Source organism: Lagenorhynchus albirostris, chromosome 18 (assembly GCF_949774975.1).
Source record: "Lagenorhynchus albirostris chromosome 18, mLagAlb1.1, whole genome shotgun sequence".
Classification (NCBI taxonomy): domain Eukaryota; kingdom Metazoa; phylum Chordata; class Mammalia; order Artiodactyla; family Delphinidae; genus Lagenorhynchus; species Lagenorhynchus albirostris.
Genome location: NC_083112.1, coordinates 1,234,841 through 1,246,890, shown reverse-complemented (window position 1 = coordinate 1,246,890; position 12,050 = coordinate 1,234,841). Strand labels below are relative to the sequence as shown.

The 12,050-nt window shown below is 41.2% G+C and overlaps 1 protein-coding gene across 9 annotated transcripts in view; it reads left to right on the top strand.

Annotated features, from left to right (window-relative positions):
- Positions 1 to 12,050, top strand: part of XPO4 (exportin 4) — a 101,164-nt gene that overhangs the window by 45,096 nt on the left and 44,018 nt on the right. For 7 of the 9 annotated variants that reach the window (XR_009536844.1, XM_060129456.1, XM_060129454.1 and 4 more), the window contains 3 exons: positions 5,315 to 5,427; positions 9,674 to 9,831; positions 10,061 to 10,235. Coding sequence is in view for 8 of the 9 variants with exons in the window: in XM_060129456.1 (XP_059985439.1) it covers positions 5,315 to 5,427; positions 9,674 to 9,831; positions 10,061 to 10,235 (446 nt within the window). In the remaining variant the exon portion in view is untranslated. The remainder of the gene's footprint in view (positions 1 to 5,314; positions 5,428 to 9,673; positions 9,832 to 10,060; positions 10,236 to 12,050) is intronic. The other 2 variants (XM_060129452.1, XM_060129457.1) reach the window with 2 other exon arrangements.

Here is a 12,050-nt window from a genome sequence, read left to right as displayed (position 1 = left end):
TCTTTTGTTGTTTTACTGTCGGTCACCACCACAAGATGATCCCCATACAGAAGGTGTTCATAGATGGACTAGACCTCATTTGCATGTGGAAGGCCCGGTGTGTTTCAGAGGTGACCACCCCCCTTCTGTTAAGAGCATGCACTTACAGGTCACACTGTGTGGTTGACACAGAAGACTTCGTGGGTTTATCCAGTGGCGGTCGTGGCCGCTGCGGCTGAGCTCCGTCCTCCTGGCTCCTCAGGTGTGTGTGGTGCTGGCCGGCGTGTCCAGGGCAGGGCAGGTGCTGCGTGTCTGTGCCTTTGGTTTCTCAGGAGCGGGTGAGCTTCCCCAGCAGAGAGCTTTAGAGCTCGGTAGGATGGCCGTGGGAGAAGGGCCAGGAGACGGAGAGTTAATTCTTCAGTGTGTGTGCGAGGTTGAGTTGACTTCCAGCTGTGACTGATTTCCAGGGGACTGAGAGCACAGAGGTCAGAAGACGGGCTGGGTTTTCGGACTTCAGAATTGCAGCCTTGCTCACAGACGGGCTTGTACGGTGTCCAGTGACAGGAGAGTCCTTGTATGGTAGCTCCTGGTTCTCGAAGTGGTGAAAACACGGCAAGGTGAAGTGACGTTGATGCGATGACAGATTTTTAAAAAGACATAGGATTATTAAAGGCTGAAAACAGCGCTCTATGGCTGTCACGTGGGTTGAATTTTATTTGATCACAAAATGAATGATTCTGATACAAAATATAAATTACCTGAGTTTAGTATTTATTTTAGAAAAATATGTAAAGCCATAGCCCCAGAAAATTCTTGGTTTAAAATCTGATTTGAATTTTGGTAAATAATTGCTATTTAATGGTATCAATCTGGTGTGACTCATATGTCTCCTAAAATCTAACAAGCATATAATAAATGATCAATTAGTAAATAATCACTTCACTGTCAGACTTCTCTTTTATTGGTAATATATTTGGATAAAAATAAAGCAATATAATGTTGATATTATGACATGGCTGCTAAAGTAGTTCTGTGAACTGAAACTTCTGCAACTTTTAAGTAGGAACCTGCTGCTTTATTAAAACTGTTAGAGACTATTGCTTTGTATAACAATTTTTTGGGAAAAGTTATTTTTGGATATCAGGAAGAGAGAAACATGATTAACATTTGTATATGATAGTCTAGGCTTGGAGAGAATTATAGGTTATTAAACAAGAACTTGAAAAAAGTAAAGATTTTTGAGAAGGAATAAAGGAAGACGCAAAACTAGGAAAGAAGGAGGAAATACTGCTTGATTTAAATTTTAAATCATTAAAAAAATATTGTCTTAAGAGGAGAAGTGATAGAATTTTAGTGATGGTCTTCTCCTTGTTGTTTTTAAAGTATTCTACATTAAGAATTATCTGGGGAGAAGTGGTATTTTGGGGTCACTTATACACAGATACAGAAATAGTTGGTAATACCAAATTAAAAGTTGAATTGAGTGTGCAGAAACGGTCCAGATCTGCATGTGAAAGTCTGTTCACACTGTGATAAGCTTCTAACTAGCTTTTTAATTGAAAAGTAGTGCATGCGCCTTCTTAATAACAGTATTTCAGGCAACACAGAAGGGCCCTTATTCCCTCCTCTTTACAGGCAGCGCCTTCAGCAGATTCACAGTCCAGTGTGCTGACTACAACGTGTATTTCTTGTTCGAATAGCACTGTTCTTAAAAATTTGTTCCATTCGTTACTGTACTGTTCTTTTTGCTGTTTTTATGTTAAGTTTGTATTAAAATGCTTTTGAAGATAATTACATGTTCTTTTCGTAGAGAGAGAGAGATTATTTATAACTAAGTCATACGGTTGTGTCTCACTGTACACACTGGAGCATGTGTTCATTCTTATTATGAACAACTGGTACCGGGTGGCAGTGCTAGGCTGGCTGGTAAAAGGGAAGGTGGGTTAGTCTGCAGTGCTGTAGGGTAACTCTTCAAAGGACAGTTAGTGTGGCCTCTGTGCCAGGAGCGCTACCAGTGAGCTTTCTTAATAGGAGGCAAATGTCATGCCAGAGGTAAAGATCCTTTCCAGGTTTGGAGTTAAAAATAAAACTCACATGGAACTTTAAAATAATTATTGGAGAAAAGTATTTTATGATTGTGTCAGATATTAAAGTCTCAGATCTCCTTGTGCTGTGGGCAACATGCAAGGAATGACAATTCTAAAACCATGCTGGTCGTCAGCTTTTTAAGAACATTTGGCCATACAGACTGGGCACTGGGAATAGTGTGTTTAAAACAGGCCAAGATCAAGAGAAGCTAACATCAGGATTAAAAAAAATAAATAAAAGATTTGAGGATTATTTTGCACCTGATGTTTAGGTGAGCAGTTGCATTTAATTCCATCTCATAGCTGGAAAAAAGGCTTCTCTCAAACTTACATCCTTCTGTTTCCTCTTAATGTAAGTAACTGATATCTACAAGTATTTATGGAGTGTCCACATTTTGTAATTGAATGAAAGATAGCAAAGAGATCTTGGTCTAGGTCTCATTTCCTTTTGTAATATTTATTAATCTTTGACGTTAATCAACTCTCACTTGCTAAAGGACCTGGACAACCCCCTGTTGTTTTGTAACTGGCAGTCTTGGTCAGTTGCAGGGCTCTTCACTCACTTGAAACCAGCTTTTCCACATTTCCAAGACTAGCAAAGTCCATAAACACCACTCTTTGCGTCCGCCCCCAGCGCCCCTCCTCTCTGTTGGGCCTCTGAGGGGCCTCCGCTGCTCCTCACCTGAGGGCTGCGTGCATTTGCTCTGCCCAGGTGGCTGTGCGAATGAGACCCAGGACAGGTGGCCTGACCGTTTCATTACGGTTCAGTGACTCTGTCTCACATCCCACCTAAGGTAAAAGTAAAATCATGACACCGTTAGTGAGCAGATAAAGTATTAAGACATTCTGTTATTTTCCTCATGGAAAGTGATGATACACATATTTTGTTTGTTAGATTTGGGTGTCTGACACAAAGTTTCTTACCATTTTAATGTCAGATTGCAACTCCTTAAAAAATGTAACTAGATTGTCATAATTTGTGCATCTTTGTTCAATGTAGAGCTCAATATAAGTATTTAATAAATACTTTTCATTACTGAACAATTTATATACCAAAAAATTGCCTTTTAATTGAAAAAATAGGACACTGAAAATTAAGGGAATTAACCTGGAAAAGAAGTGGAATATTTTTTATGAAGTACAAAAACTTTGTCTTACTCTCAGGTGCTTTATTTCATGTGCTTGAGCCTCCTTGTTTTTTGGTTTTGTTTTTTTTTTGCAGTACACGGGCCTCTCACTGTTGTGGCCTCTCCCGTTGCGGAGCACAGGCTCCGGACGCGCAGGCTCAGCAGCCATGACTCACGGGCCCAGCCGCTCCGCGGCATGTGGGATCCTCCCGAACCGGAGGACGAACCCGTGTCCCCTGCATTGGCAGGCGGATTCTCAACCACTGCGCTACCAGGGAAGCCCGAGCCTCCTTGTTTTATGTCCCAACTTTTACTGTGGAAAATTCCAAAGGTGCACAAAAATAGAATACAGCTTCACCAGCTGTAAGTTTTATTTCCTCTCTGCTCTTCCAGCCCCAGATTATTGTGAAGCACATCCCAGACATCAGATTTCACCCACCACCATTTCAGTTTGCTTCTCTAAAGGATAATCAAGCCCCCGTTTTTAGATAACACATGGAAAGACCTAGTGTTTAGCTGTTGTGTTCTCTTCTGGGTGAGAGCCCAGTACTAACAATCTCACACCAGCTAGGTGCCTCGCGAGAAGATGAAGTCGTTCTAGAAGCTACGGACACACCAGTGGCTCTGGGTCAGGAGGCCCCGCGCTGCTGCTGTTTCAGAGTCCGGCAGCTCCTTCCTTTTGGCCCCAGTTCTCCCTGCCCTCCACAAGGGGGCAGACAGAGGAAGAGAAAAGTGAGATTTAAACGAACCTGGTTTGAGTTTCACTTTTATTCAGCAATTAAGTGCAATCACAGAACATTTCTGGAGTGATTGTTCAGAAACAAGCAATGGCTTCTTTTCTGAAAGAACTCTTGGTGCCCCTCCCTGCTCTTCAGACACAAAATAATATTAGTTATTTTAAAAGAGGGTTAAACAAAAATCTTTTAAAAAAATTTCCATAGCGTTGCCTTTAATTTTCTCTGTTAATGATTTGGGCTTTAATGAACATGTAGAATTTGAACTTATATCTAATTTTTGCAAACCGTAGTTTGGATAACTTGTTGAAATTTCTCATTGGGTGATGAGAATGGTCTGGCTCAGGGGTCCCCAACCTTTTTGGCACCGGGGACCGGTTTCATGGAAGACGGTTTTTCCACGGGCGGGGCGGGGCGGGGGGCGTGTTTCAGGCGGTGATGCGAGCGATGGCGGGGTTGGGGGGGTAGCGGCAGAGGAAGCTTCACGTGCTCGCCCACCGCTCACCTTCTGCCGTGTGGCCCGTTTCCTAACAGGCCGCGGGGCTGATGCTGGACCTCGGCTCGGGGGTTGGGGAACCCTGGTCTAGTTGGGCATTTGATGAGCGTGGAAGGGGCGTAACGCTGTCTGTGCCCAGACAGGTTTCTCCTTTCCTGAAACCTCAGTTACTGTGTCTGTGTCCCTGAATGAGTTATGTTCACAAACACCTGCAGGTGTATTTTATGGTTACTCTCTGTGTGGTAAAGACGGTGTTCTGTTTGAAGCAGCTTGACAGTGAACACCTGAACATCATAAGCGTTGCTTTTTAGCCTGGGATAGAGTTTTATGTAAAGTGATAATTGTCTTTGTGTGGAGTTGATGATCTGATGTTTGGAAGTTCTTCTTCGGTAGGATGTATATTTGCTCCTCCTTTACTCTTTTTGTGTCCCAGTAAGTGTATTTCTTTTGGGAAAATGCTATTTTTCCAAGCAGACTGTATGAAACTCACATTTTGTGTAAGTGGTTTTAGCTGCTGTAAGATATTGGGGGACATGATGGGATCAACATGTAGAAATGGGTTCTTTTCTTGCATGTGTTTTGGCATCTGTTTTGCGTTAGTGTTTCTCCTCCTGTTGCCACCACTCAGATCACCTGTGCTCAGACTTTATGTACCCCTGCAGCATGATATATAATTATGATGAAACTGTTATCTACATTCCTCTAGCATTCTTTTTTTCAGCACTTAATGCCTTTTATTCCTTAGCTTCAGGCGTGAATTATGTAGCATATGTGAAGAGGCTTAAACTGTTTCCATTACATTCTTTCTGGATGGCTCCGTTATATTTAGGATATACTTACATTTTAGACAAAGTCGGAATGTTATTGTGGTTGACCTTGACCCCAGCTAACTGGGAAGACATTATATAGCCATGTTTGAGTCCTCGCAAAATGTGCTCCTGAAGCCCACGGAGTCCTGGCGGGAGGCCCTTCTGGACAGCAGGGTCATGGAGCTTTTCTTTACCGTAAGTCCTGCTCTCCCTCGCCACAGGGAAGCCACAGAAAAGTGCCGCGGGAAGAATGCGTGCTTTTGTATCTTTTTTAAGTAAATCAAGACAGATTGCTTTTCTCCTCCAAAGCCTTCTCTCCTGATCAGTATATTTGCTTAAACAAAGATTATATAGAAATGTTTTTGCTGGTTTATTAAAATGTTATATAATTATGAAGGGTTTAACGTCGTAGAGCTCAAGCTTTTTGGTCTCAGGGCCTCTTTACGCTCTTAAAAATCATCGAGGACCCCGAAGGGCTTTTGTTTATGTGGGTTATAGCTATTAGTGTTTACCATGTTAAAAATTCAAACTGAGAACTTTAAAAAATAATTTATTAATTCACTTAAAAATAGCAATACCAAACCACTACATATTAACGTAAATAACATTTCAGTGAACAAATAGCTATGCTTTTTAAAACAAGCAGACGGAAAGTTTAGTGAGAAGAGTGGCATTGTTGACATTTTTGCAGACCTCTCCAATGTCTGGTGTCACAGAAGACAGCCAGGCCCTCTCATCTGCTGCTGCGTTCGCTCAGTTGCAGTGTTCTACAGTCACGTAGAACGTGGGTGTGTGACGGTAGGAATGGAAAAGGCAAACACTGCCTCAGTGGTATTATGAGAGTAGTTTTGACCTTACAGACAACCTGACAGGGTGTCAGGAACCTTTGGGGCCCCCTGGGCCGCACTTTGAGAAGTGCTGTTCTAGAGCAGTACACTTGTTGTGTACTGATGAGCAGCCGTGGGTTAAGTTAGAGTTACTGAATACCAGTTTATTTCAGCTGTAACTTTCAAATACCAGGAAGTTAGGAATGTGCTCCCATGTTTGCCCTAGAGGGCCCCCCAGTGTAATAGTCAAAAGCTGGAGAAAATATGGAAAATACGTGTGTGTGTAGTATGTGTGTGTGTGTTTTGGATACAGGTTTGCAGATGTAGGGCAAGCATGCAAGTTAGTTAGGTATAATGACTAGGGCAAAAGTCCAAATAAAGACCAATTAAAAAGAAAAAAGAAAGCTATTTTGCTAAATCCCAACCATTAATTATAGTTTACCTTTTCATGTGTTTTAAAGGTACTATTCACGAGCCTTACAAATTTCACCCCTAGGTGTACATAAAAATATTTTTCTATAGAAATGTTTAGACTGAGTGTTACCTTGCATTTTCTTCTTTAAATCCGAGAAATGATGGCTAAAAACGTTATCAGTATCAAAGATAATTGTAACTACATTTTAACATTCTGTTGCCTGCCTCTGGCAGAAATTGTTTTGATGTGTATCCAAGTTCAGTTCTCTGTGTTATTCATTTGACTGAAATTGGATCCCGTTCCAGCAGTTTTTGAAAAGGTGAAAAACTTGCTGGCAGTGCTGGAAACAGCTCCCCTGTCTGAACAGCTGTCTGGATGCAGTAGACAGCTGCTCCTGTCAGCTGGGAGCCTCCACATGCAGATAACTTCTGCATCTGAAAGTTAACCCCTTTCACCTTGTGATTTTAACAGTTTTGTGTTTGTGGCCTATTACTTTTTCATGTATGCACTTATGAACAATTTTAATTTTGTTATTTGTTAGAAAAATGTCAGTGACTAATCTTTTCATTCACTTTTTTTTTTTAAGTTTATTTTCAGTTATGTGAATTCATTGCCTATTTGAAGCAGTTTTCCACTGCATGTCACTTTTCCTCTAGATCTGAATCGCTGCACTTATGTGTACTGTGTCGTGGCCTCGAGACCCAGCTGTGACCCATCTGGGTTCAGGAGACCTTAGATGGCCTTCTGCCCCCTACAAGTTCACAAGCTTCTCCAGTTTTCTTCTTTCCATTAGGTGTTGGAGAAACCACTCTCCTTAGTTTTTCCTTTTTGACATATTCTTCCTGATCTCATTTATGGTCTCTTCTTACTCTGCTCGTTGGATAAATACTGGTGTTCCTATCTCAGTTCTCAGCTTTGCTGACTGTGTACGTGTTCCTTGGGCTTCTTTTTCCACTCGTAGCTCACCGAGCGACACTTCTGCACCAAGGACTCCTCGTCTGTATTCAGCACAGGCTGCTCCTGTGTCCCAGAGCCTCGTAATCCTTGCGCTGGGCGCTTTAACTTGGATGCCCGAAGTCGTCTCGGATTCAGTGTGTTCCCATAGGACTCAGCGTCTTACTAACGTACTTTTCTTTATTCCTTGTCCGTATTTCTTGTCTTGCTTCTCCAGTCACCTCCCTGGGTCTTCCGCTAGACTTTGCTTTTCTTTATCCCTCTGCTTTTCCCTATTCAGGTGGTGAATTCAGGTTTTAATTTGTGTAACATGGTTCAGATATGGTAGAATTCCTTTGTAATGGAAGAGAGCAAGAATCTACCGTGTTACGTAAGAATCAGCCATTGATTTATCATGTTTTATGTGGTTCATATTTTAGGAAACATAAGTATGCCCAGTAAAAGTCAGGCTCTGAGGACAGTTTCTTATTTTTATTTAATTTAATTACATAATCCATGTTGGCTGTTTCTTTTGCTTCCTCATGTCTGGACCAGGATTGAGCAACCATTTGGCTGTGTGGGTGGAGAAGCAGCCCTCTGTGGTCCCAGGTTGCGTTGTCTCTGTCATGTTTAAATGTTGATAAGGTTAAAAAAACAAGGTGACAGAAATGTAGTTACAGTTTTCAGATAAGGAACTTCAGAATAAGCTGTGTTCAGAAGTTCTTGAATGGATATATGGATTTGTGATTGTACTTTAAATTTACTATATATAAAACTTAGAATGTATTTTGAAAAACCCTTGTGTTGTTCTAGACCAGGGATTGGCTGGGTAGAATATTAGGCTTTGCAGGTCATTAGTTCTCTGAGGCAGCTTCAGCTCTGGCCTCCCAGTACAAGCAGTTACAGCAAAACTTCACTGATGGCTGTTACAACGTGAATTTTGTATGATTTTCACATGTCTTGAAATATTATTCTTTGGTTTTGTTTTTCCCAACCACATAAAAGGGTAAAAACCATTCTTACCTCACAGGCTGCACAAAAGCAGGCAGGAGGCCAGGTCTGGCCTGTGGGCTGTGGTTTGACAACCCCTTTTCTAAACCCCTTTCAGCATGTCAGTAGATAAATTAACTTTGTAACTTAACAGCGAGTTTTTAATATTTTAAATTTCTTAGAACCTTAAGCAGTTCAGGAATTAAGGATTAATGGAATCAACCAGTGAATTAAGGGTTTATGAGTATTCACTGTGTCCCCGCACTGTACCAGTGAATAGTTGGGAAGCATCCTAACTTCAAGTAATTTATAAATGATTGCAGAGTCAGAGTGAAATAACCTGACACAGATAGAGAATAAATGTTTAAATTGTGTGACACTCAGAAGGCACAGAGATTTGTGTAGGGAAAGAGGGGCTGGAAAATTCAAATCCTTGTGGAAAGTGGAAAGTGGCCACAGTAAATGTGGTGGATTAAGATAAACAATTACCTGTGATTTCTCTGCTAAAAATATTTTCCTTGTCTGTTTTAATTATGTAAGTCTGAGGATATTAATGACACTGTAAAATTAGGGAGCAGTATTTTGGGAGTGTTTCCTTCATCAGAACACTGTATGCCAGGTGTTTCACCTCAGTATTGCAGCATTGAAATGAATTCTACGTGAGGTTTAAAGTGAATTTAAATATAATTTAAGTAAAATTTAAACATTTAAAAAATTTATTAATAGCAATGATATAAGATAAAAAGAGATTCAAATAAATTGTAGGCAATATCAGAGTTGATGAAACACCATGTTAATATATTGTTTGAATGAGTGAATTTCTAGGGATTGGGGGGCATGCTGGTTTTGCGAGTGTGTAACTGTCTGCTTCCAGCGAAGCAGCATCTCTATGCTCTTGCCCGAACTTTGCTGACTTTAGCAAGAAGCTGCAGCGGGGCATAGTTAGCATAATACAGATGACTGTCGTTGCTGCTGTTTTTAGAAAAAGCAGTATGTCTGACTGGCCGGCATCTGTTTCTTTGTCATAACACGCCGGAGACAGTTCAGTTTTCAAAATGTAGGTAGCTCTCCACTGACAATTAATTGGTATGTTTAAAATCATGGCCTATAACATAAAATGGACTGAGGGACAATTTTCAAATTTAGTTTAACTCGGGAATTAGTTGTCTAGAAATGCTCAGCTACAGTGAATTTTTCTCTCACCTCGTTTGGCACGATAGACACGTGACCCTTACAAAAGAATTTATGTTTATGGATTAGCGATTCTTTCTAACAGGTACATCGAAAAATCAGAGAAGATTCCGACATGGCACAAGACTCCCTGCAGTGCCTCGCCCAGTTAGCTTCTCTTCACGGACCCATCTTCCCCGACGAAGGGTCCCAAGTGGATTATCTCGCACACTTCATTGAGGGCTTACTGAATACCATCAATGGGTAGGTATCCTGGCCCTTAGAACCAAAAAGGAGCTTCAGTTCTTCCTCATGATTAACAGTGGAGGAAAAAAGAAACTAGCGATTCCCTGCTTTTATATTTTAGAGGAGAGTTACATGTGTCAGTTGAAATGAGTACACAGAGACGTGCCTTTGAAAATGAATGGGTGCATGTTTGGAAACAAGTTACCTCTGCTCCACTTAACGCTGATGCTCATGCCTTGGGTTGTAGAATTGAGATAGAAGATTCTGAAGCTGTGGGGATCTCCAGCATCATCAGCAACCTGATAACTGTGTTCCCTCGCAACGTCTTAACCGCCATTCCAAGCGAGCTCTTCTCGTCCTTTGTGAGCTGCCTGACACACCTCACGTGCTCTTTCGGGCGCAGTGCTGCACTGGAGGAGGTGGTGAGTGGCTCCGACTGAACCGCGCTATCTCGCAGGGGGACCTGCTCTGCCTCTGAGGCGTGTCTCATGGCCGCTAATTGTTTTAAAGGAGTGCGTGTTTGTTTATATGTGCAAATCATTTGGCAGTCTGTGCTTGGGAACATGACTTCTTAAAAATCTGTGGAAAATCACTTTAGTAGACTAAATTTTATTTGTCTCAAGATTTTATTTTATTTTATTTTATATTTTTAAAAAATTTTTGGCTGCGTTGGGTCTTAGTTGCTGCCTGCGGGCTTTCTCTAGTTGCGGCGAGTGGGGGCTACACGGTGTTGCGGTGTGCGGGCTTCTCATTGCGGTGGCTTCTCTTGTTGAGGAGCACGGGCTCTAGGCGCGCGGGCTCAGTAGTTGTGGGTTGAGGGCTCTTAGAGCGCAGGCTCAGTAGTTGTGGCGCACGGGCTTATTTGCTCTGCAGCATGTGGGATCCTCTTGGACCAGGGCTCGAACCCCAGACCCCTGCATTGGTAGGCAGATCCTTAACCACTGTGCCACCAGGGAAGTCCCTGGTCTCCAGATTTTAAGTTGAGATAATTTAGTACCTGAAAGTAGGAAATGGAATGAAATGTTTTTATTAAAAACTATGTTGAAAGCCATTTTAATAATAAACTCTTTAAGTTCAAGGGGTGCTAGGAACTTTATGGTATGGTTGTGATTGTGTATAATTTTAAGTGTTTTTTGAGAATTTAGAAATCTTGGGCTTATCTGGAAATTATGTAAATATAATTTAGTTCAAATAATTGTAACCCTGCTTATTTTGATTAATTTTTTTGGTGTTTTTTTATGGTTTTAATAATATATCTTGGTAAATTTTAATTTGCATTAAAATTAAGACCAATTCCTGTAGTAAAGATGTTTTTTGGTACAGATTTTTAAATGCTTATCTTCCACATTTTATATTTAATTTGGAAAACTCGTACTAAACTCCTTGACAACACAGCTGTGTTTGTAACAGTTACTGGGAATAACTACGTTAATCTTGGGAAGTAATTGATTTTTTCCCTACCAAGTAGTTATTAAATTGTTGAAACTAATTGTTTTTTTAATGAAATGTAGATTCTTTTCAAAGATTGTAAGGGTAAAAAGAATACTTGTAGACCTCTGATAGAATTTCATGTTAAGTCCGAGCGGTGGTTTTGTTGGGGGTTTGGCAACATGTGTGGGAGTGATTTGTGCCCCTTCAGAGGTGTCAGAGCACGAAGAACTCGGGAATGACTGTGTTCACAACAGTGGGCGCCCCAGTGGTTTGACGGGAAAGGAACCAGGCCAGGAAGTTATTTATGTGTTGGAAAGTGTCGGTCATGGAGGAATAGAAGTTTACGGGCCTCATATGTGAGGTCTGAATTTCTAGGGAGAAAAATCATGTACTAAGCATGGGAGCAGAGGGAAATTTTAAGTATTTAAGCTGTACTCAAACTCTTTTCAAATGACCACAAATTCTGAATCACTCGGGTTTCACGTAACATCCCCCTTTCCCCCACCCCCTCCCCCTTGGTTAAATGGCACGTTGATCACATGTTTAGAAACACAGCTGCCTTTTATTATAGTTTGTTTGTGGGTTAAGGATGCTTCTAGAGGAATTGCTGGAAGATTTGTAACATTCTTGGCTTGCACATTTGAGGTTTAGAATTTATTTATTTTGCCTAGGGGACTAACAACTTGGAAAACAATTTTTCTGCCAAGGTTTGACCTAGAAGTGTTGGGACACAGGGAGCCTGGATGCGCTTTCAGAGAGTAGATGTTTAATTGTGCTTCACAGGGAGGCATGCACTGTACCTAATG